Source organism: Pelophylax lessonae (genome assembly GCF_965119305.1).
Source record: "Pelophylax lessonae genome assembly, chromosome: 1".
NCBI classification, from domain to species: domain Eukaryota; kingdom Metazoa; phylum Chordata; class Amphibia; order Anura; family Ranidae; genus Pelophylax; species Pelophylax lessonae.
Window position 1 is genome coordinate 751,445,949 of NC_138768.1, and position 25,642 is coordinate 751,471,590.

The 25,642-nt window shown below is 45.1% G+C and overlaps 1 protein-coding gene across 4 annotated transcripts in view; it reads left to right on the forward strand.

The window, feature by feature from the left end:
• Positions 1–25,642, forward strand: part of ATP8A1 (ATPase phospholipid transporting 8A1) — a 473,872-nt gene that overhangs the window by 335,799 nt on the left and 112,431 nt on the right. For all 4 annotated transcript variants that reach the window (XM_082272128.1, XM_082272127.1, XM_082272129.1 and 1 more), the window contains 2 exons: positions 2,041–2,180; positions 13,730–13,868. In XM_082272128.1, coding sequence (XP_082128254.1) covers positions 2,041–2,180; positions 13,730–13,868 — 279 coding nt within the window. The remainder of the gene's footprint in view (positions 1–2,040; positions 2,181–13,729; positions 13,869–25,642) is intronic.

Below are 25,642 nucleotides of genomic sequence, written 5' to 3' on the forward strand. Positions count from 1 at the left end.
ATAGTTTCAGAGGTCCGTTTAAAGCGCAGAGAGCATCATGAAGAACAAGGAACACACCAGGCAGGTCTGAGATACTGTTGTGGAGAAGTTTAAAGCTGGATTTGGATACAAAAAGATTTCCCAAGGTTTAAACATCCCAAGGAGCACTGTGCAAGCGATAATATTGAAATGGAAGGAGTATCAGACCACTGCAAATCTACGAAGACCTGGCCGTCCCTCTAAACTTTCAGCTCATACAAGGAGAAGACTGATCAGAGATGCAGCCAAGAGGCCCAGGATCACTCTGGATGAACTGCAGAGATCTACAGCTGAGGTGGGAGACTGTCCATAGGACAACAATCAGTCGTATACTGCACAAATCTGGCCTTTATAGAAGAGTGGCAAGAAGAAAGCCATTTCTTAAAGATATCCAGAAAAAGTGTCGATTAAAGTTTGCCACAAGCCACCTGGGAGACACACCAAACATGTGGAAGAAGGTGCTCTGGTCAGATGAAACCAAAATCAAACTTTTTGGCAACAATGCAAAACGTTATGTTTGGCGTAAAAGCAACACAGCTCATCACCCTGAACACACCATCCCCACTGTCAAACATGGTGGTGGCAGCATCATGGTTTGGGCTTGCTTTTCTTCAGCAGGGACAGGGAAGTTGGTTAAAATTGATGGAAAGATGGATGGAGCCAAATACAGGACCATTCTGGAAGAAAACCTGATGGAGTCTGCAAAAGACCTGAGACTGGGACGGAGATTTGTCTTCCAACAAGACAATGATCCAAAACCTAAAGCAAAATCTACAATGGAATGGTTCACAAATAAACATATCCAGGTGTTAGAATGGCCAAGTCAAAGTCCAGACCTGAATCCAATCGAGAATCTGTGGAAAGAACTGAAAACTGCTGTTCACAAACGCTCTCCATCCAACCTCACTGAGCTTGAGCTGTTTTGCAAGGAGGAATGGGCAAAAATTTCAGTCTCTCGATGTGCAAAACTGATAGAGACATACCCCAAGCGATTTACAGCTGTAATCGCAGCAAAAGGTGGCGCTACAAAGTATTAACTTAAGGGGGCTGAATAATTTTGCACGCCCAATTTTTCAGTTTTTTATTTATTAAAAAAACTTTGAAATATCCAATAAATTTCATTCCACTTCATGTTTGTGTCCCACGTGTTGTTGATTCTTCACAAAAAAATTAGTTTTATTTCTTTGTTTGAAGCCTGAAATGTCGCAAAAGGTTGAAAAGTTCAAGGGGGCCGAATACTTTCGCAAGGCACTGTATGTAACACAACCGCCTCACCCTCACACACAACCCCCCTCACTCACTAGCACACACACACCTTACCCACAATACGCTGTGGTGTTGCTTCTCCTCTCCAGCTCTTATGCAACTGAGAACAGAGGAAATGCGATCTAAGGTATTTATGATGGTTTTATATATATATATATATATATATATATATATATATATATATATATATATATATATACAATAGGCTATTTTATCCATAAATACCAGATGAGGTTCTTCCTTCATTGCCAAGCTAGTGATAATATTTGAAGAGGATCACTGTTATTACGCATGGTGCTAGAAAGGAATATATCCTCCTACCTCCAATCTCTAGATAGAGGGTATTTGACTGAAACCAAATGCTCTGTCTATCCCTCCCTCCACCACAAGACCACCTTCCCTGCAGAATTCTTTCTTTCCCATTTACCTGGACACTATACCATCTCTTATCTTTGTATCAATGTAACAAAAACATATGACACCCTTATACTAAGCCAACATTTGATGAATCAATGTTTACATACATGCCCATTTGCATGTAGCGGGGGGGGGGGGGGTTAGGATAGAATTTACTTTTTAAATTCTTTTTTTTTTTTTTAATCAAAGTTTACAAACTTTGCTGGAGCTTGTTATCGTGGCTAATTACCAACCCTTCTCACTACTGTAGAAGTAATTGGGAGGCTGTAGATTCAGGTTATCTGTACATGTCAGGCATGGTTGTGAATCTAAGCTCACCGCATAATGTCTTGTTCACAGGTTTAAGAACACTGTGCTTTGCTGTGGCTGCCATCCCTGACAGCGTGTATGAGGAATGGCTGGATGTATACCACAGAGCCTCCACCTCTATACAGAACAGAGCTCTGAAACTGGAGGAGTGCTATGAATTGATAGAGAAGGTAAGTGGTTTAATGTATTCTCTTTCAAATGTTCTGACATCTTAGCTCTGTTTGGTTGCTAGGGTTTTGTTCACACAGTAGCGCACATCATAAACCCGCAATAAGATGCATGTTATTACACACTGTAGATTTGCCACTCTGTTAATTGCATCCCAGTACACATCCACAGTGCATTAAAACATGCATAATACTATATGCATGGTTCTGCTGTGAAAAATATCATGCACTACCTGTGTTGCCATGTTGACAACCCATTAGACGTGAATGTGTTGCCTAAGGTAAAGATGCGTGTTTTGCAGAGCACTGCATTATGGTTTTAACTGGAAATTACAGTGTCAGAATCTGGAAAGGACATCCCCCTTCCAAGGAGCAGAAATGCACACATACACTTCTGAGGACTCCATGATACTGCTCCACCTTTGGCTGCTCTTTGAACTACTGATTTACATCACTATTTTGGTAACTCCCACCAAATCTTGCTACGCTTTCATCCTCAAATGGCATAAATGTGTACATTCAGCCACACACAAAGTAACCTCAACATAATGCTTGCAGAAAATGTAAAAAATTGCATTCTCATTAAAAGGATATACAGTATATGTTATCAGTAGGCAGCAATATTTTCACATTGTGGTACATGGGACTTTCCTTATAATGGCAATGTGACCCACAAAGGTATTTCCAGTAGATGGTATTACATAGACTGCCACATGAATAGAGGACCGAAGAGGGCATGATCTGAGTGTAGCGAGTTTACATATTTATTGTGGAAAGACATTTGACAACTCGCATGTAGACATGTTAAAAGTTTGCTCATCATCAAAGTTGTTGGGCCTGGGATGTTAAAGATATCTGTGCAGTAGGGAGAATATATAGCAATAGCAAGTTCAGACAAAATAGGCATTTCTCATGGGTATGAAAGAGTGGTGCCTATATGCAATATAGTGCAGGTCTGTGGTACCACGAAGCATAGGAGGTATACAGTCCCATCAAAAAATTCTGCAACCACGGAGGTCTTGATAATGTAGCCATGGGGCAGCAGGAAGTAGGAAGCTGGTAAAGGGCTCCATGGAGTGTAGTGCAAGCCGGATGTGAGGTCACACATCAGGTGGCATGGCAACGCATTTTAAGGCCGCCCAGCCTCTTTGCTAAGCCATCATAAATTGTATATGCTGCACCTAGTTTTGCACCCCTTAGTGTCCTCTCAGTTTCATAGGTACAGCCAGCTGACAGTCCTGTGCATTAATTCTAGACATGATTATGGCTCCACTGAGATTTACACCATCACGGGCCCAACTTTGATGATAAGCAAACTTTTAGCTGCCTACGCGAGAGTTGGCAATTGTCTTTTTTCGCAACAAATATGTAAATTTACTACACTCAAATCACTCACTCTTCTGTCATTATCTGTTAACCATAGAGCAGGGATCCTCAAACTACAGCCCTCCAGCTGTTGTAGAACTACACATCCCATGAGGCATTGTAAAACTGACATTCACAGACATGACTAGGCATGATGGGAATTGTAGTTCCTGAACAACTGGAGGGCCATAGTTTGAAGACCCCTGCCATAGAGCATCCTAGAGGTGCTGCACCCAGTATCCTGAAGCCAGCAAGAATTACCCTTGGAAGTTCTTATTGGACTTTATAAACTTTTTGCTGAACTCATTACAATCTCCACTAACTCACGCTACACTTTTTTCCATATCTATTACATTCAGCTACATGAATAAAGCTTTCATTGATTTCGGCTGTTTTGGCTGTGCCCTGCATGGGTCACAGCATATCATCAACATGAAATCGTTATACCAGAGATTACATCCTGCTTGCATGGTCTTCAATCTCCAGCTCATTTTACTTTCAGGCTTGTATAGTCTCTCCATGAACATTGGATGGATACCTCCTGAACAACCAACTGATGTCATCTTTCTTTCAGCTTGCTGTATATTAACTCATGGAAATACACCTGTGGCTTTGCTTTTCATTTGCCAGATTATTTTCACACCTGTGTAAGCTTTTCATTTTATAGTTTGTGCTCTGACATTTCAGTCATTTCTTCATATTCATATCTTTTTGTGACTCTCCACCACCTCCTGAACTTTTCTTCTCAATGAGCCCAGTGGTTGAACAGTTAAATAATGATTAATTAGGAGTGAAGTAATTCCTAGATTTACAACTCTGGCAGTATTTACCTCAACAACCAGACATTTTTATATACTTACATAGTGTTATAACCTGTAGAGTCAAATTATCTGCAGTATAACATCAAAAAAGTGCTAGTGCGTATTGGAATAACAGTGACAGTCCTATTTGACATACAGTGTTCAGCATAAAGGAGTACACTCCTTTTGAAAAGTAAAATGTCAATAAACACAAGATTGCAATATGTTCAACACTTGTATATACTATGGTGACAAAACTGTACTGGAGTCGCACCATAGTAGTAGTACAGGAACCTTTTCCAAAATCGCTGCGGAGTCACACTGATGTGAATGGACACCATTAAAAACAATGTGATTTCCCTTGTCATGCGACTGTGTGCAAATCACCACAAATGCCACATTAGGGGCCACATTAGGTGGAGTGTCGCATCTAAATAAAACCGTTTTTTTTCTTAACAATTTCCAATTTAAAAATTTTTTTTCTTAATTTCCAATTTTAAAAAGTTGACGACAATATGTATTGTATTAAAGCCAGGAAAAGACATGCATATAAAGGGATAAATAGCCTTCCCGGGAGCTTCACCCTTGTTTTTTTTGTTTTTTTAAATGTCGGTCATTTTTTTGTTTATAGTGCAAAAAATAAAAAATGTTGTGGTAACCAAATACCACCAAAAGAAAGCTCTATTTGTGGGGAACAAATTACATAAATTTTATTTGAGTACAGTGTCGCAAGACCGCCCAATTGTCAGATAAAATAACGCAGTGCCGTATCGCAAAAATTGGCCTGGTCATGAAGGGGGGGGGGCGGGTAAATCTTCTGGAGATCAAGTGGTTAAATTAGTTACGAAGTGAAGAGTGTAGTGTCTCGTGTAACGTGTACTGCAATGGAGCAAGGATCGTCACCTCCTGAACTGATGTTTTCGGCTGTGCCCATGTTCCACGAGTCACTGTTATTAAAGGCGCTAATTTAATCAGGACTCTGCACTATGTTCCACATGTCATCAGGAGGGAAAGTGCTAAGATCTGCAATTCTGAAGTGGAAAAAGGCTTTTCTGCTTTTTTGCAGCTGGCCAGGTCGACTTGCCTTTCCTGTGATGGCATGCTGTACTAATTCACCATAAAAAAAAACCTCTAAATTGAATGATTATGTAACTCCGTTGACGTTGTGCAGGTACACACACTGCAGCTCAAGTGAAGTGTGCAGATTACATTGGAAAGGCTGGTGGTGGAAACATACACTCCAGATTTGTCAGTTCTTTCAATGCGGGTCTGAATTAGCTTTTTCCAGTATATGTAAAAAAATTCATGTAATTTTGCTACTGGTTAATAAGAATAAGTCTCTAAACACTAATAAAGTGAGGGTAGTGAACACTGTCTGTTGCACACCTAAACAGGGGAGACAGTTTCCTGACCCCAGCACACATACCTCACTTATCTGTATACATGTTGGCAGTGAGATTTCCCCTCCAGTACGTGCACCATTTAGGAGATATTTGCTATAGTAGCAGCTGGGGACATTACCGGCTCATGTGCACTGCGTGCCGTCCATTCAGAGTTCCTGTCCCGCAGCCATGACCCCTCGGAAGCAACTCAGCCAAACAAACCGCCGCAGCCCGCGAACCCGGAAGGAAAACCAGGTGAAAATGGAAGCCCTGTCAGCGGTGGGAGCGCCATGCTGGAGGGCTTCGTTCTCAAGTAAGTCTTTCTAATGTGCTTGTATACAATGCATATACTAGCACATTATGCTATTATTTTGCAGGGGACATTTTTCATTTATTTATTTTTATATTTTTTTACTACTACTTTTACTCATAGCTTCTAATCTTTACATACGGCCTAGTATCATAGCTTTTTTTTTTTTTTTTTTGTAAATACATTTTTATTGAAGAAATAGAATATATTAACAATACCAGAAAGCATGTGAAAATGAAATGTGCACTTACATGTCCATCATAGAACAAGCAGAAAACTGTACAATTATTCAAGTAATACATTTATGCATAAAAACATATGTCGTGCACGCGCCCGAAACTGGGCTCAAAGTAGGGGTTAGTGCAACTTTTGTGGTATCCGGACCCTCACCCCAATTGGGTGCATACTGTGAGGATGTCGCCACCACCCAATTAAATTCTCATAACACAGGTGTCGCCACTACCTGTGCATGTCTCCCCATCTTGAGTTTTGCAGAAGTGCTAAGTAGGGGTAGCGATAAAGAAGGAAAAAAACAAACAAACCAGAAACATGGAATGGGGTAAGAGGTAGGGAAGGGCGGGGTTGCCACCAGAGCAATATGACATGCAGATGGAAATAGTGTGCTAATGTATCATATCAAGCAGGGTAATTTTACATCAGGTCAGGGGATTGAGCAATCCAGGATTGCCACTCTTTCTTGAACACATCTGCTTTCCTAAATTTGAAAGCGAGCATCTTTTCCATTTCATACTGGTTGGGTACTCTGTGTTTGATAGCTGATAAAAGCAGGGGATCGGTAGTCCTCCACTTGGCTGCTATCGCGATTCTCGTGTGTATCATAGCTTTTAATCTTCACATACTGCCCAGTATCATAGCTTCTACTCTGCACATACCAACTAGTATCATAGCTTCTACTCTGCACATACCGCCTAGTATAATAGCTTCTACTCTGCACATACCGCCTAGTATCATAGCTTCTACTCTGCACATACCGCCTAGTATAATAGCTTTTACTCTGCACATACCGCCTAGTATAATAGCTTCTACTCTGCACATACCGCCTAGTATAATAGCTTCTACTCTGCTAAGCTGAGACACAATCTTTTTTCCTCTAGTGCATCCACTCCTCTACAGTTAGAAAGCACTCCCTAGGAGCACACTTAACCCCATGATCACCCCTAGTGTTAACCCCTTCCCTGACAGTGTCATTTATACAGTAACAGTGCATGTTTTTTTTTAGCACTGATCGGAGAGAGGTGATCAAATACCACCAAAAGTATTATTGCTGATCTTTATGTTGTGTACCTGTGGCTCCTAAACCTACATCAAATTATTAAGTGTTAGCTTATTCAAGCAGAGTTCCAGGCCCATCTGAGAACTGACAGTTCACCATAAATGAGCGGACACAGTGCTCCATAAATCATAACTAGTGGGTTATATTGCCTCCTCCAGTATTGCCTCCTCCAGGAGTAGGACTAGGCAGAACAAAATAACACCTGGCTATGCCCATGGGCTGTCCTCAACTGGTATGTAACTCCCCTCTCTGCTCTAGGTAATCAGTTTTAATCTGTCTAGTCGGGACTAAGGACCTAGGCTCCCAACTGGGATCTCTGGTCCTAGCAATTTTCTCCTTTCTTACATCTTTTTTGTTTTCTCTCGGGAGATCTACAATCAATTCTCAGCCTGGGCGACGGGCTGAATAATCTAGATCCAGTGGTCCCCCTAGCCCAGCCAGTGAGTGCGTGCAGACCGCAGCTACGCAATAGGTCAGCTACAACATAGCCTCACAGACAGCCTGGCCCGCGGGTTAAACGTCTCGCAGGGTCGCATACAACGGGGCTTGGGTCTGAGTCACAGCTCCCCTACTTTGGTGGCGAGGAGTTCTGTCTGGAGCGTTACTTGCACCGCATGGAAGGGTAAGTACACTCCTCCCCCCCCCCCTCCCCTTTTGGTGGTTTTCTGTGGGGTGGACGCGGATAACCCCCAGGGACGATCGGACCTGCCTGCATGTTCCCTCCTCCCATCCTTAAATCCCTCACTGAGCTGGGCTTCCCCCACTCCCATTCCCCCCTGTCTGGACCTAGAGTCTGGTTGGGGTCCCAGGACAGAGAATGCAGCAGAGACCCCTGGGCTCTCCCTCCGCTATTCCTACTCTGTAAGGGTTCTGGGATCGTGTGTGTCCCGCCCTGGTAGTCTGGAGGGGTCCCAGTGTAGGAGACTCCTAGGTGCATGCCCTACGGTTTGCAGTGTGGGTATAGTTCAGGGGTATCCCAGTGTAGAGACTGGTGCAGAATGCACAGCAGAGTCTCCCCTAAACATGTGTCCTACCTTTAAGGGGGGTCCCCTTGCAGAGGGTGCAGCTATGTAGAGGGTGCAGAAAAGATCCTGGCATGCTTCAGTGTTTGTAGCTGATGGTGACCATTTTCCCTTAGTCTTTCTGGTCTCCGGTTGGCGGCCATGTTTGTGTAGTCGGATGATATTACGGGGGGCCATTTTCCATTAGTCTGAGAGGTGCTGGAAACAACTGAAGCCTCGTGGGGATGCCAAAGCTCCTCCTCTTCCTCCTTAGTTTCCTCTTCCTCCTTAGCTTCCTCTTCCTGTGCCCGGGACATATGAACAGAGATGGCGTTCATAATCATGCTGGATTCGAATTATCGGTGCTCCTCCGGTCGGTAGTCTTTTGGGGTCCCCGCTTTATCTCTCTCTCTCTCTGCTGATGGGTACCCTGAGTCTTGAGGGGATCTTTTAGTGGTGCCAAAAGATAGTTTTTGTACTGCAAGGGCTTCCTTTCCTTATGGAGCCTCAGGGTCACATCTCCCCCACTGAACCCGTCATGGAGGTGGCAGGTCCCTCAGAACCCCAGCTTTCCGTGGTTGCACTGACGGCGGTTCTGGAGTACTTCATGTCACGGGTGGAAGTGGCATGTGGGCAAAGGCCCAGCAGAAAGCATCCCCCGCCTTCCCCTGTTCAGGCTGTCTCATCTAATTCTGAGCCTGATGCAATCGTGGACGCAGCCCATCCAGGGGGATTTAATATCACACCCCCCTAATCCATCCAATAGTGAGGATGATTCCTCCATGGTCACAGCAGGGAATGAAAAACCGCTGGTAGACGCACTTGTCACTGCAGTGCGTGAGACTTTAAAAATGGACAATGCGGTGGATGTAGCCATGAACGTGGCTGTGTCGGTCGGTACACACAAGTCGCATTGTACCCCAAAGGTGTTTCTTTATATGCCTTGTTTTGACAGGTTTTCCTGTAAGGAATGGGAACAACCAAAATTACCCTTTGTGGTCACCAAACATTTTGCTGTACGTTACCCTTTTGAGTAGTCACTTAATAATAGTCAATAAAGCGGAGGCTGTGGCACACAGCATGTTTTACTATGGCTGGTTTGGCATTGCGACCAGTCTTTGCCTCAGCCCTGGTGTCTCAGACCCTAACTGAATAGGCCAAGCTTTTGCACCAGGGCCTGGGGGGGTCAGCAGGTCCCCGCTGCTTATGTTGATTTAGCGGACCAGTTGGTCCATTGGCTGCAGTCTATTTGTGATGCAGCTTTGGATACAGCTCCTGTGCTGTCCAAATTTTCTGTTTCAGCGGTAGTGATTAGGCACGTGCTGTGGCTTAAGAATTGGTACACAGACCAAGCCTCTAAGAAAGCTCTCATTGATATGCCCTTTCAAGATGATCACTTGTTTGGGGCTACCCTGGATGACATCATTAAGGGTACCTTCATGCCACAGTCAAGGAAAGGGAAGGAGCCTCGCCCCAGATGGGGGGGGGGGGGCTGCTTAGCCCATAGCAAATTCTTTCATGCTTCTGGGAAGGAGAATAAGGGAAATAGATCTTTTAAATCTTTCCCGGGAGGTTCCAAGCAACCTTAGTCAGATAAACCTAGAGCTAGCTTCCCCGGACCAGCAGACAAGACTCCTTCAGCATAAAGGTCTGCCCTCACCCATTATTGGGGGGGGGGACATCTTCGCTCGTTTATGGCCCCCTGGGACTTCTTTAGTGCGCGTCAAAGAGATCCGCAAAATGTTTCTTTTGGGGGTCCGCAGAAAGGGGGACAAAACGTCTTTTTTTAAGGTTTTTTAGATTCAGAGTCTACTTGTGCGGATTTAATTCCTGCAAGGGTTCAGGTGATGTCTGAACTACCTAAGGTCCCCCCTATCTCTGTCCAGGGGATTGATTTTACTTAGGTCTGATTCTATTTCTTACCAGGGTGGTCCCTCTTCTGCACAAACTTCAGGGACCACAGGCGGTGATTCACCGGCTGCTGTCACTCAGATAGTTCTCTCTCCCATGTTGCATACAGGTTCTGAGTCTGGTGGTATCCACCTTCAAGACAGTTCTGTTTGCACAGTCTTACATGCAGCTCCTTTTAGCAGGTTCAGCTCCACAGAAGGATACCGAAGTTTGCGACGAGGTCACAGGGTCCTCTGATGGAGGGCCACAGTAAGGCCAGTATCATCCTCGGTTAAGGCTTCTTCCGCAGTTCCTGGGAATCAAGAGTGAGGATCTTCCAATCATCCTGGTGGCTGTAGACGTCCATTGGGGGCTTCCTCTCAGAGAAGACCAGTTGTCCCAAGGGTTGATCTTCCATCCTGCTCTTCAGTCGCTGGTTTTAATGGCTTAGCGTTTTAAAGCCAGGTACTGAGGGATAGTGGTCTGTCTGGATCAGTGATCCCTACTATGGTGAAGGCGAGGAAGTCGTCTTCCAGCAAGATATACCATTGTACGTGGACAACGTACATTTCTTGGTATGAGTCGACTGGCACTCATCCTCGATCCTTTTGTGTGGCTCGGATCTTAACCTTTCTTCAACAGGGCGTTGATCAGAAGTTGGCCTTGAGTACTATTGAGGGCCAGGTGTCTGCCCTGGCAATCTTCTTTCAGCGACCCCCTAGCCACGCACTCTTCATTCAGGGGGTTCAACATGTGGCTCCACCTGTACGGTCTCTTTTGCCACCATGGAATTTAAATTTAGTTCTTTTGGTTCTCCAGAAACCTCCATTTGGGAATATTCAAGAGATTCTCTTGCCTATGTTATCCCAGAAGGTGACATTCTTGGTGGCTATTACCTCGGCCCACAGGGTATCGAAATTGGCTGCATTATCCTGTTGAAGTCCTTATTTAGTGGTCCATATGGATAAAGTGGTTCTTCGTCCCTGTCCATCATTCCTGCCCAAAGTTGTCTCTGACTGATTTGAATGAGGACATTGTGTTGCCTGCCTTGTGTCCCAAGCCAGCTCATCCCAAGGAATTAGCTTTGCATACCTTGGATGTGGTTAATGCAATTCAGGTGTATCTAGCAGCTACTGAGTCTTTTCGGAGGTCAGACTCGCTTTTTGTGGTTACGGACGGACCAAAAAAAGGGCTGGCCGCTTCTTTGGCTGCCATCTCTAGTCATCGTCAGTCAGACAGACGATGACTCAGGCCTATTACATCAAAGGTCAGGTTGGACCTTTCCCTGTCACCTTCTACTCTGGGTCCTGAGTGCTTCTTGGGCCTTCCGTCATCAGGCATCAATATCGCAAGTTTGCAAGGTGGCCACTTGGTAGTCCGGGCATACCTTTACAAAATTCTATAAGGTAGATACTTTGGCATCTGCGGATGCTTCTTTTGGCCGCAAGATTTTGCAGGCTGCTGTTTAGGAGGGGCTATAGCCTCTTGAGGGGTGTTTTTTCTTTAAAGTTTTATTTTTTCAGATGGGGCTCCTGTGACCCGGTTAAGGCTCCTGTGTACTGGTTAAGGGCACTTATGTTTAGCCTTGGGTTATTTTCCCCACCCCTTATGTTCCTTTTGGCACTGCTTTTGGATGTCCCACTAGTTATGATTTATGTAGCGCTATGTCCGTCGATGAACGAAAGAGAAAATGGGATTTTTGTACTTACCGTAAAATCTATTTCTCTGAGTTCGATGGACACGGCACCCTCCCCTCTATGGAGTTCTGATATTTCTAACTGATTACCTAGAGCAGAGAGGGGAGTTATATACCAGCTGAGGACGGCCCATGTGCATAGCCAGGTGTTTTTTGTTCTGCCTAGTCCTTCTCCTGGAGGAGGCAATATAACCGCTAGTTATGATTTATGGAGCGCTGTGTCTTTCGATGAACTCAGAGGAATGGATTTTACGGTAAATACAAATATCCCATTTTTAGCTCCACTGAAGGTATCCACTTGTATTTCTGAATGTCTCTTCTAACCTTTGGGAGGCTCAATTCTGCGAAGACATAAAAGATAGTAATGATGATCATATATGGGAACTGGCATTCCAAAATGAAACTGGAAGAAAACAAAACCCGGCTGTCTGCAAAGAAGACACTTAAGGCTTGGTTCACATATATGCAAATTGGGTTTGGGTTTCCCCGCATCCAATTCACATGACATGCGAGTGTGCCCAGCTCGCAAAGGAGCCGTTCACAGGTCCGAGGCAGCCACGGCCTGTGTTCCAAAAGGGTCCTGTGCGTCTTTGGGTCTGGTTCGGGTGCCAATTCAGGCCAAAATTCAGACCTGATTCGCACCTGAACTGGTGAACAGAGATGTGCAGGACACCATGCTGGGAAACTGCTTCAGCACATATGTGAACCCGACGCTCCTTACCTAAATGGAATTAAATACTATCTTAAATATAGTACTGTATATGGAAAAGAAATGACCACTTAAAAATGTTTCAGAATCCAAGAATTTTTGATGTGCTATTTTATTTTAGCAACCGTCACGTTAGGACTGATGAGCCACCTCAACACCTCAGGAACAGCAGGCTTCAGCAGTACCTGGACACTGGATAAATACATGAAATTCTGCCTGATTCTGGTTGTGGTTAATGTTCACTTTAAGCTAGAGTGTAAAGCCTCGTACACACGCAACGATTGTTGGCCGACCGATCAGCCATCTTTTGTCCAGTGTTGTTGTGTTGGTTGAAATGTGCTCTAGACTGCACACTAATTTTTTTGGCCAACAACAACCAACTTCAGAAGTGATGTCATGTGCTGGTTTACTTTCCGTGTGTTTTTTCTTCTCTGAGCATGCCCAGCCTTGCTCATCTGATTTTTGTCTGCCGAAATCTGTACTGACTGAGGAACAATCGGCCGTTCTGTTGACAGCCAACAAAAATTTTATAGCATGCACACCAGATTTTTTTCGGCCGAAAAGTCGCAGTCGGTTGTCGGAAGCATCAAACTAACAAGCCGACAATCGGCCGATCGGACGTTGGCCGAAAATTCACGGCCAACAATCGTTGCGTGTGTATGAGGCTTAAGTCTTTAATTGTGGAACTTTAACAGACAAGTCCCATGAGGCATAGCAAGACTCTGACAGCCACAAGAGTGACACCTAGAGGCAGAGGCATGATGGGGTAGTTTTGCAACAGTTGGAGGGCCACAGTTTGCATATCCCTGCTGTAGGGTAAGAAATGCACTTTGTTCAATAGCCAGGAAACTTCAATGAAAAAGAGAACTGCCAAAAAACCTACACAGCACAATGTTTCTTCTGCAGCATATGTTTCTCTGATTCATATGAGATGTGATAATGATACATCAAATGAATAATTATCTCAGATGTTCCATGTTCCTTCCCTTTTAATTTTGTGTTCATTTTATTGAAGTTATATATTCAGCTGACAGATTTAATTTGCCATGCACATACTGAGTTGTGATTTTATCATATTGTGGTGTTTTTCTTTCTTCTTTAATAGAACCTCCATTTACTCGGAGCAACTGCCATAGAGGACAAGCTGCAAGACAATGTGCCAGAGACCATTGAGACGTTAGTGAAAGCTGACATTAGAATTTGGATTCTGACTGGAGATAAACAAGAGACCGCTATTAATATTGGTATAGTGATATTTCTTTTTTTATTTTGAAAATGTCAACTACATTACAAACTCGAAGGCTAATTCAACCTTTTGCAAAATATAAATGCACCCTCTGATTAAAAAAATGTACTTTATTAAAAAAAATTTGCATTGGAGCCTGCAAAGCCTTGCAACTGTGATCCGGGGATTGTGAGTGCAATACACAGTCTTCTGCAGACTTTTCCTTCAGGTGGAGGTCCATACTAAGTTACAGACCTTCAGTTAGAGAGCTGGAGGAACTTTTCAATTGATTAGGTGTATAGTGGTGTCACCGCATTCATGCTCCATTAAGTTCTACAAGGTCCCCCTTCCATGGTGGCAGATGGGACTTTTGTAGTCTCTGTTCACAGATCTGTAAGTGGGTGACTTGGCTGTTTAGGCAGACCCATGCACAGCTTTACCTGATTAAAAAAAAAAAAAAGACAGAAGCCTGCAGGCAGAAGACCCTCTCTCCCCCCCCCCCCAATTTAAAGTAATTCTAAATGTTCCAATTAAAAAAAAAAAAAAAAACATGTCATACTCTACCTGCTCTGTGCGATAGTGTTGCCCAGAGCAGTCCTAATTCTGCTGTTCTCGGGCTCCCTGTCGGCGCCCCGCTTCACCAATTGAGTGCCCACCATAGCAAGCTGCTTGCTAGGGGGGAACTTGTGAGGGCTCGCTCCTGAGTCGCCCCTGTCCATAAGACCTCTTTCTCCTCACTGCCTATGATTGACAATCATTGAGAAGTGAAAGAGTATAGGTTCTCATGCACATCGGTGGATTAAAATCGGGCTCAGGTCGTATAAGGAGGGGGAAGGGGGCCTGAGGGGAAGCTGCACTTGGGAGGTGTTTTGCACCTTCGTACATAGATTGCATGACCGTAAAAAACCTTTATGAGGGGGGGGGGGGGGGGGTTACAGACAATGGTGTGGACATGTCAGGACATTTGGACTTAGACTTTCCAGTGATCATTGCTTTTTTATTTTGCTGTTTTATCTGACAGTATCTAAGCATAGAGGCTGTTGTAGGCATTTTTCATGGTCCTTTTTGCCAAGTCACGGGTCTTCGGACTGTCTGTGGTAAGTATGCGAGCTGTAGAAAATAAATAATTCCAGCTATTTGAGAAAGGAGGGATGATGTCTTCTTATACAACTATGCTCTGCAGATCAAGCTCCTAAAGGTCAAGTCCGTTTTACAGTATGCATAGCTTCTATCTAGGGATTTCTAGATAGCTGTGAAAAGATTGAGGGGTAGAAAAGCGATTACACTAGCCTGTCTGCGTGGGTACTGTTACATGACATAGCAAATGATTTGTCGTGGCAAAGCTTAACTACAGGCAGACAAAGAAAACATGCAATTTATTTATGGTATTCATTAAAAATCATTAAATATATTTTAATCCAGAACTAGTCTTCGTATCTGAATCCTCCTGGATCTAGACCTGCTGCTGCTTGCTGTATAGCCGCACAATAGGAAATGAAGTGCCAGTGCTGTGAGCAACTCGGGAGTCCCCTGTTTTGCACAGTGCTGTCTTTCCATCCCTTTATCATACTGTAAAAGGGAAAAGCATCAGGTTACCCTCATCAGTGGGCTGCTTCTTCATTGTCCAGTCACAGGCTGGGGGTTTGTACAGACCAGGCTGTATTTTTGCACTAATTGTAGTAGACAGGTAGGTCTGCTGTCTGGCAAAGAGATCAGTAGCTTTCAGCATTTGCAAATTTGTCATTTTGGTAGAGGCCTGGGACCTTTTGACACCCCGGCTTCAGATATTGGATACAGTAAGTGTGCTATTCAAGGGTTTATTAGAGGTTAGTGTTGGGGTCAACAGTCAATGATTAAACCTAGCACTGAGAGGAGTGCAAAGACCTCAAGACTGACTAAACAGAATCTCCAAACCAACAGTGCTAGTGTATGTGTTTCATCTGTTCTACCAGAGTTTAACTAGCAATACAAATGTGTAAATTCATCTTTATTAAGACAAAAACATTTTATTTTTTTATACTGTACACTTTTTTTTTTAAAAGAATCGGGTGTTTGCACTTCATGGATGTTACTGTGTTTGGCTTTCTCGTCTAACTCTTTTCACTGCATCAATAAATGGTTTTAAAATCCAGTATTTTCCCATAAGACCCAGTAGGTGGCACTGTTGCAATGTGGCCAGGTTAATAAATGATACCATGTGGCAGGTTTTTTGTATATTCATGGAGTATTTAACATCAACAGTTGTTTAAACCTGCTGTATTTATGTTGCCATTCTAATAAATCTAACAAATCTTATTTATGTTAAAAAAAAAAATTGTGAAACACATAGGTAATTCACAGCTGCATTTAATTGTGATCTCTGTATAGACCAAAATGACTGAAGATATGGGTGTTGGGCAAACAGATTGCAAAAATGGGCTAATGAGTTAATTCAAAGGGAAACGTTTATGTTCTCTGCTTTACTGCATTAGCTGCATTGCTGCACAGGGCTGCCAGTAGATATCATTGGGCCGTGTACGGTTCACCTGACAGGGTCCCATTTTCCTCTAAGAAAATGTGATTACTAGTTTTATGGCATCAATACCCATAATCTAAACACAACTTCCCCAGTAAATACTCATGCCATATGTGGGGTTACCACCTGGCCAGTATTTCTCAGCCTGGTCGGTAAAAATGGAACTTGCTTATTAATAGTAAAGGGATCGTGAGGCCGGCATTTTCCCTGAAAAGGTGGAAACCTTGGTTATGTGGGGGTGGATGCACACTGAAAATTATATATAATGGATCCCTCATTTAAAAGACAAAATTGATGTGTCTGCTAAGTAAATTGATGCCATTCTTCACATCACTACCATTACCTCCATGTAATTTTCACCATTTCCCAGCTTGTCAGGTGGGGGCTGTCAGTAATGAAGTGTGTGACCATATCCTCAATAAACGCATTTGTGTCTCTACCTCGCTAACTAGATTTGCAGCTGAGAGACAGCCCTATACTGCAAAGGCATGAGCTCTGATGTAAGAAGCATTAAAATGAGAGGAAATTGTGTTATTAAACTGGACATTAAATTGGAAACGTGTAGCACCTGGTGGGCCCAGGCCCCCCTGTTGACCTGCTGTGGCTCTGGTCCAGTGCAGGAGTATTGTCTGTGTCCCCCTAAATGACAGCCCTGCAGGTGCACCAATGTAAAAAGCCAGCTGATTTATATGCTGTGCACATTTATGGTGCTATGTGGTGCATTTTTCTCGCAGCACAGGTGCAGTGCCGTGTACCCGGGGTTTTTTGCAGGTCACCTGCGCTTTGCCATTGACCTATGGTTGTACAGACTTTCATCTCAAAGATCATTCTGCCCATTGTGAAAATCATACAGGCCAAATTTTATGGAAGCAGGAAATGCTGTAAATGTCACCGCTGCATCAGCATTCATGTTGTGTAGGAACATTTTTTTTTTATAACGGAAACACAAAAAGATTACTTATACCAAAAAATAAATAAATAGTATAAAGCAGAGTTAAACCCATCCATTTAAAGTGGAACAAACCCTCCTATCATGTACAGTCAAGAAAGCAGTCATTTTGGCCACTGTTTGATTTGCAGTTGCCATGGTGTGCTCTACATGTGATCTGTTATTACCCCGGCCATTTGATGGTCATTTGTGACCATTATTATTTATGGCTTGCCTTGAAGGTAAAGGTTTTGGGAAACCATTAAATCAATGGGTTTAGTTCCTCTTTGGCTGATTTACAAAATAGTTATGTTCAAGGTATGCCATGAATGGTTAACTGTCACAGTTTCTTTGTGTTCCTCATCTTACAGTCAAGCCATCAAATGACCAGTGTCATAACGAATCACATGCACAGCACCATGGCAACTGCAGATCAAACTGAGACTAAGATAGCAGCTTCCTTGGCTGTAATGATTAGGAGGGATTAGTTCCTCTTTAAGACTAGCATTAATCTGTTGGTGGGTAGAAGAAAACTACACTGCACAGAATCATATACTTTAGAAATCCAGTAAAAATCTTGCCAAACCTAAACAATAAAACTAAGTTTAAGGTAAACCAAATGTTTTTTACTCTTATCACAGTCCCAACATCTCCTGAGTTGCACCAAAACATCACCATTTGTCTTTGCTCATTGTCTAGAGCAGCCATTCTCAACCAAGGTTTTGTGGAGCCCTAGGGTTTCTCCAGAGATTGCTAGGGGTTCCTTCAACTGTGGCTGATTAACCTCCCATGTGATGGTGTCTGGATAGTTTTGGGTGCCAATGGCATGACACAAATGGTCTTTTTAGCTGTTGATGAGGGTGGCACTGTGACCTTCACTGTGAGGGGGCATTCTTCCCACTTGCCACCAATGTAAGCTACAAAGCTACATTCTTCCTTCGACCACCAATAGATTGGTTTTAGTAGGGGTTCCCTGGGACCTAACCATTTCAGGAGTTTTCTTGGGTAAAAAAAAAAGGGCTGCTATAGAGGGGATAGATAAGGGCACTATTGATTATAAGGGGCACCCCCCCCTCCCACTGTCCCTCAATGAGTTCGTTTTAGCAAAAAAATAATTTCAAGGGTTCCTCTGTGGTAAAACAGTTGTAAAAGGCTGGGATGGGGGCGCTGTCTTTGGCAAGATGATCGATTGTGCGGAAGGGGAGGGGTTGAACCTGGTGGGGGCTCCTGCAAGGGCCCCCCGACCTGCCTGGATATGTCCTTGAGGCCTGGTCTCCCTCCTGGGTCCCTGTAAGCCTCATGGTGCTGCGTGGGGCCGCCATTTTGTTGTAGCCTGTGTGTTTCTATACACAGCGGCCATGTTTGTGTAGTCTGGCGGCCATTTTTTGTGGTTTGCCATTGGAAATAGCGGTGGCCATGACAGTGGAGCCCTGTGGGTGGCGATTTCGGCAGTGGGAGCCCCTCCTCATCCCTTGGTGCCGACTCCTGGATCATTTCACGTCATGATCGCCGCACGTGTAGTATAGATGCAGGTGCCAGTTTCTATGGGTTGGGAGTCTAGTGGGGTCCTCTCCCTTTCTGCTGAGGATTGCTTTGTGCTTTGTGCCTGGCGACTGGGTGGTGCTGCCAGTGCGGTGGGGCTTGTCCCTTAGCAGTGTTTTACACTTTCTGTGGGGTCCCCTTGATGACTCATGGACTTTTTGTAGCACATTGCCCCACCTGATCCCCTCTGAGGCTGCGGGGCCCTCCGGGTCCCAACCATACATCCATGCACTGACGGCAGTCCTTGAGTCCCTTGTGTCCTGGGTGAAGGTGACTTATGGGCAATGGGCTAGCAAAAAGTGCATTCCCCTGCCTCATCTGTCTCATCAGATCCTGAATCTGATTTGGCAGCCGCGGACGTGGGTCATGCTGCTGGGTCTGCAACCACACGCCTTGAATCCTCTGATAGTGAGGATGATTCCTCCATGTCTGCGCATGAAAAGGGGCGCTGGTGGATGCCCTGATTGTATCTGTGCATGAGGCCCTGAAGATGGAGGATGCAGCTGAAGCTGCGACGGAGGCGCAGGTGCCCTTTGGTACTCACAAGCCATCCAAAGCGGCAAAGGTGTTTCCTTTCCCTGCCTATTTTGACAGAATTGTCGCTAAAGAGTGGGGATGACCAAGTATTCACCTTTGCCCTAGTGTTGCAAACTCTATACCGAGTGAGCTAAGCTCCTACACCATGACCTGGAGGGGGAACAGCTCCCCCCTGCCTTTTGGTGAGCTGGCGGACCAGGGGCTGCAGTTTAGCGGTGATGCCTCTTTGTATGCGGCCCCCCTGATAGCTCGCCTTTCTGTTTTGGCAGTGGTCCTTCGCCGTGTTTTTTGGCTCAAGTTCTGGACTGCGGTTCAGACTTCAAAAAGGCCTTGGCTGATCTTCCTTTTCAAGGAGATCGCCTGTTTAGAGCTACTCTGGATGACATCATTACAGGTCTCACAGGTGGAAGAGTACTTTTCTTCCTCAGGCTACTAAGGGCAAGGAGCCTCATTCTTAGAAGTGGGCCTTTCATCTCAGCTCATAAGAAGTTTTTTCGTCCCCCAGGATCGACTGACAAGGGCTCGAAGCCTTTCAGGCCCTCTTCTGGAGGATCCAAACAAACCTTGTTTGGCAAGCCAAGATCAGGCTGCTCCTGACCCAGGGACAAGGCTCCTTCTGCATGAAGGTGCACCCTCACTTGTATCGGGGGTGGGGGGACATCTTCGCTGGTTTCTGGACCCATAGACTTCCCGGGTGCAAGACAAGTGGGTCCACAAAGTAATTTGGTCTGGCTACAAGATCGAGTTTCGCTCTTATCCCCCGGCAGGTTTTTTTCCTTCCAACTTGCACCTATCCCCAGATCGCTTGCAGGGCCTGTTTGGGGCGGTACAGGACCTGTTCCTTCAAGGGGTGATTGTCCCGGTTTTGACCTCGGAAGGTTTTCAAGGTTTTTACTCAAACCTGTTCACAGTTCCCAGGAAGGAAGGCAAAGTGCATCCAATCCTGAACCTCAAGGCGCTAAACTGCTTTGTGCTGGTTCAGAATGGAGTCCATTTGAACGGTGATGGCATCCCTGCATCAGGGGGATTTCCTTGCATCTATTGATATCAAGGATGCCTACCTTCACATTCCATTATGTGCCAGTCGCCAGCGTTTTCTCCGCTTTGCTGTGAGAAAGGACCATTATCAGTTTGTGGTGTTACCCTTTTGTCTCACATCTGCCCCCTTAGGTTTTCACAAAAGTGTTGGCCCTGGTGCTAGCTTTGCTACGCCAATGGAGGATCGCCTTACTGGGCTACTTGGACGATCTCCTTCTGCGAGCGGAGTCTACTTCTGCTCTGGTGGAGAACCTTGAGCTCACAATATGGATTCTGCAGGAGTTCGACTGGATTCTGAATTTTCAGAAGTGTGCTCTGGTTCCATCCACAAAGCTGGACTATCTGGGCCTGACTCTGGACTTGGCCTTAGCCAGAGTGCTCCTTCCTCTGGACAAACTCCAGAAATTGCAGGCTGCAATTCGCCTCCTGCTGGATGGTCATCCCTTCGGACTTGCATGCAGCTGCTGGGCCTGATGGTGTCTATCTTTGAGGTGGTTCCGTTTGCACAGTTCCATACGAGGTCCCTGCAAAAATAAATTGTGACCAAATGGGACAAGGCTCCGCAGTCTCTGCACAATCAGATACGGCTGAGTTGGGGCAACAAAGGAGTCCCTGATATGGTGGCTTCGTTCTCCGACGCTTCGGCTGGGAAATTCCTTTCTCCCCTTGTATTGGACAGTGGTCACCACAGATGCCAGCCTATCCAGCTGGGGAGGCGTCCTAAGCAAGCATTCTGCTCGGGGGATCTGGAGTCCAGACTCCTGATCAGTGTCTGGAAACTCCGAGCGATCAAACTGTGTCTCGATCATTGGACAGATCGTCTTCAGGGTTGTCCAGAGCGCATTCAATCGTACAATGCCATGGCTGTGGCTTATGTCAATCACCAAGGGGGCACAAGAAGTGTCCTGGTGGCTCTGGAGGTAGCCAGCATTCTAAGGTGGGCAGAACGGTTCATTCCAGCCCTCTCCACCGTACACATTCTGACAAAATTTGCAGGCGGATTACCTCAGCCGGCAGGCATTGGACCATGGGGAGTGGTGCCTTTATCCGGAGGTGTTTCATTAGCTGTGTCTCTGGTAAGGCACCCCTAGGTGGATCTCTTGGCATCTCAGCTCAACAGAAAGGTGCAGAGGTTTTTGGCTCGGTGGACGCCACAGACGCGCTGATGGCCTTTGGGGTCAGTATCGTCTGATTTACGCCTTCCCTCCTCTAAAGCTTCTGCCAAGACTTCTATGCAGAATCGAGGCAGAAGGGATTCAGGTCATCTTAGTGTATCCGGACTAGCCTCGCCGGTCTTATGCCAATCTGGTGCAGCTGGTCACCGATGTTCCTTGGCAGCTCCCTCTCAGGGAGGATCTGCTGTCCCAAGGACAGATCTTCCATCCTGTTTTACAGTTGCTGGCTTTGATCGCTTGGCTGTTGAACGCCAGGTGCTGAAGGATAGGGGTTTGAGTCGTGATTCCTACACTGTTGAAAGACGTACATTGCGTGGTGAGTCTCTTGAGGTTCTTCCTCGCTCCTTCTTGGTGGCTCGTGTCTTGACCTTCAACGGGGGGGGGGGGGGGGAAATTGAACAGAAATTGGCCTTGAATACCATCAAGGGCCAGGTGTCGGCTTTGGCGGTATTCTTCCAATGACTTTTGGCCACACACTCCCTGGTGGCGTACCTTTCTTCAGGGTGTCTGGCATTTGGTTCCTCCAGTGCGGGTTCTGTTGCCGCCTTGGGATCCTAATTTGGTGCTTTCAGCTCTACAGAAGCCTCCCTTTGAAAATATTTGGGAGATTCCCTGCTTATTTTGGCCGCAAGATTTTTCAGGCTGCTGTTTGAGGACCTTTCCTTTTGAGGGTGTGTGTTTTTTTTTTTTTTTCAGGTGGGCTCTAGTTTTTTGGTTGAGCTCTTGTTGCCTGGTTGGCTAATGTTTAGCCTTTTGGGAAATGTTTTGCTGTACCCTCCCCTCGTGTTTAACACTTGTTTGGGACGTCCCAATGGTTATGAATATCGGGAGCTGTGTCCATCAATGAACAAAAGAGAAAGTCTCTATGGAGTTATAATTCTCCTGACACTGCTTGTATGCGACCTCGCAAGGCGTTTAACTCGCAGGCCAGCCCCCATCCAGTGGGGCTATAATGCGGCCAGTCCGGCAGTTGATTGTAGATCCCACAGGAAAAATCTAAACGAACCCAGCAAGGAAATAGGTCCTTACTCCTGACTGGGCCAAAAAAAAAAATCAGTGGCTATAGCAGAGAGCGGGAGTATACCCCATGGGACTGCCCATGGGTGTAGCCAGAATTATTTTCTGCCTACCTTTCTACTCCTGTAGGGGGCAGTATAACCCAATGGTTATAAATATCAGGAGCTGTGTCCGTCAATGAACATTAGAGAAATGGATTTTACAGTAAGTCAAAAATCCCATTTTTTGCACACTAAAATAGAAAGGATGAAGATTTCCACGATAAGTCCAAACTTGTTTGAAAGTTAAATTGCCTACATGCAAAGTAGACCTGTTTTTACAGTGCCATTTCTGCAATACTACTTTTTAGGTTTGTATACCCTTTAATATGCAGTGAAGACAGGGCTGTCATCAGTAATTACATGATTTGTGTCCTTGTGTAGTGCACTACGCATCATTGCACAGTGTATTTCTGTTAAACGTTCCATACTGCAGCATTACATTGTCTAGAATAAAATGTATCTATATCATGTGGGAGAAATTTTAGGAACCACATGGCTTTTTACTAATGAATCTTGGAATTTATAGCTTCTATGGGAATCTGTTCTTTCACCACGTGTAACATGTAGGATATATCAATTTTCTGGTATGCCTTTAATGTGCTGCCTGAACAGCAAAGCTAGGGAGACATAAGAAATCATCTGATTCTGCTGTCAAAGCATTCATTCCATCTTTCCTCTGTAAATGCTGGTGGCTTTCATAGGCTTCTGCCATAATGGCTGGCAGAATGCAGTAAAAATGAAGCATTCAACTAAACCCAAAGCACTTGATCACAGATAAAAGGTAGCTTTAAACCACACTATGTACAGGCATAACTCATCCTGTAAAAAAAAAAGCAGAGTAAAGTTAGGAGCGCGTGGCAAAAAAGTGGTTTTATGTTTTCAGGTTTCATCCTGTCTTTGCACTTAGACAGATAGGGCCTCTTTATTACCACTTGATTGATACAGTAGAGAAGAGCTTTCAATGAGTTTCACATTCCCTGGTAATCTTCAGTCTGGGCTCATGTATATATTGGCTTTTCTGGTTCTGCTCATTGGGTCCATTGAACCCTTCCTGCAGTTTACTGTTGTATAATACACTGATGAAGCATGTCACTCACCGTGTTAGCCAATGCTTTGCACGCTGTTTTCTGAAGTCATTTTTGAATTCTTTTGCTGGCAATCAGAAGTTTTCAGACTCTGGATGGCAAGATCTTACTAAAAACGGCTTTATGTAGAACAGTTGTTTCTGTAGCCTAGATCTGTCCATGCTTTTTGCCCAGCATTTGGTATTGGTTGCAAAATTAAAAGTGATATGTCAGTTATGAGTAGAAGTTATTATGATTAAGTACTCACTGTAATCTTGTCTTTCCCGAGACCTCCAGTACCAGAATCTCCACCAGAATGTCTTAGTTCTGTTCTTAATCACAGCCCTTGTAGAAAATCTGTACTGAAAAAAATATACAGCCTACCATTGCTTAGGTCTCCTGAAAACACAATTTTCTCTTTCGTTCATTGACGGATACGGCTCTCCAGGATTTGGAACCATTGGGTTATCTTGCCCCCTACAGGAGTAGGACACTAGGCAGAAAAAATAACTTGGCTACACCTATGGGCAGTCCTAGGTGGTATACTCACCCTCTCTGCTATAGGTCTTCAGTTTTTTCTGCCTAGTCCAGAGTAAGGACCTAGTTCCCTGCTGGGATCTTTGGTCCTGGCAGTTTTTTTTTTCCTTTTTAAATGGCTTTTTTTTTTTTTCTACTGTTTTTTTGTTTCTGCGAGATCTACAATCAACTGCTGGACTGGGAGAACGGCTGGATAATCTAGATCCAATGGTCACCCCAGTCTTGCCAGCGAGCAGACCACAGTAATGCACTAGGTCGGCCATGACGTAGCCACACTGGATGGGGGCTGGCCTGCGAGGTCGCAGCCTTAGTCACAGCATTCCTCCTGGCCGACAGCCCCTATTTCAATTGCAAGGAAGTTCTGTCGAGCGGTGCCCGTCTGGTTGCTGGTATATGGAGTAGCTGTCCTCCCTCTCCCCATTGAGGGTTTTGGGGTGGATGCGGGCCCCTCCCTGGGACAGTCGGACCCATGGGTTCCCCTCCTTCCCATCAGAACCTCCTGATTATAGTGGACCCTTTGGGTCATCTAACACCCCACCCCTCCCCCCCTTGGTGTATGGTAATTTACTGGCGGTTGTGGGGGGGGGGTGCGCCGCCAGCTATTGGCTGGGGGGGAGACATTATCTGCCTGGTTCCCCCCTTCCTTCCTGCTGGCAGTGTGGGCTCCAGAGACCCCTCCCTCTACGTGCGGTGGCCATTTTGTTGTAGCCTGTTTCTCTATGACCAGTGGTGGTGATTGTGTAGTCTAGCGGCCATTTTCCATTAGTCCAGCATGGTACAGACTGGCGGACATTACAGAGAAGCCTCTGGGCGGCGATCTCAGCTGTTGAAGACCCTTCTTTTCCCCTGCTGGTGCTGACTCCTGGTGGAGTTTTTAGGCCAAAAGGAGGAAGTACAAAGTCAATAGAGGTGCATTCTAATAAAGGAACACTATCTGTGTGGATTTTTCCCTGCACATACGCTATAGTACCAAAAGTATTGGGACGCCTGCCTTTACACGCACGTGAATTTTAGTGGGATCCCAGTCTTAGTCCATAGGGTTCGATATTGAGTTGGCCCATCCTTTGCTGCTATAACAGCTTCAACTCTTCTGGGAAGGCTGTCCATAAGGTTTAGGAGTGTGTCTGGGAATGTTTGACTATTCTTCCAGAAACACATTTGTGATGTCAGGCACTGATGTGGATGAGAAGGCCTGGCTCACAATCTCCGCTCTAATACATCAAGAAGGTGTTCTATTGGGTATAGGTCAGGACTTGAAGGCCGGTCAAGTTCTTCCACCCCAAACTTGCTCATCCATGTCTTTATGGACCTTGCTTTGTGCACTGGTCCAAATCATTTGGTGGAGGTGGACTTATGGTGTGGGGTTGTTTTTCAGGAGTTGGTCTTGGCCCCCTAGTTC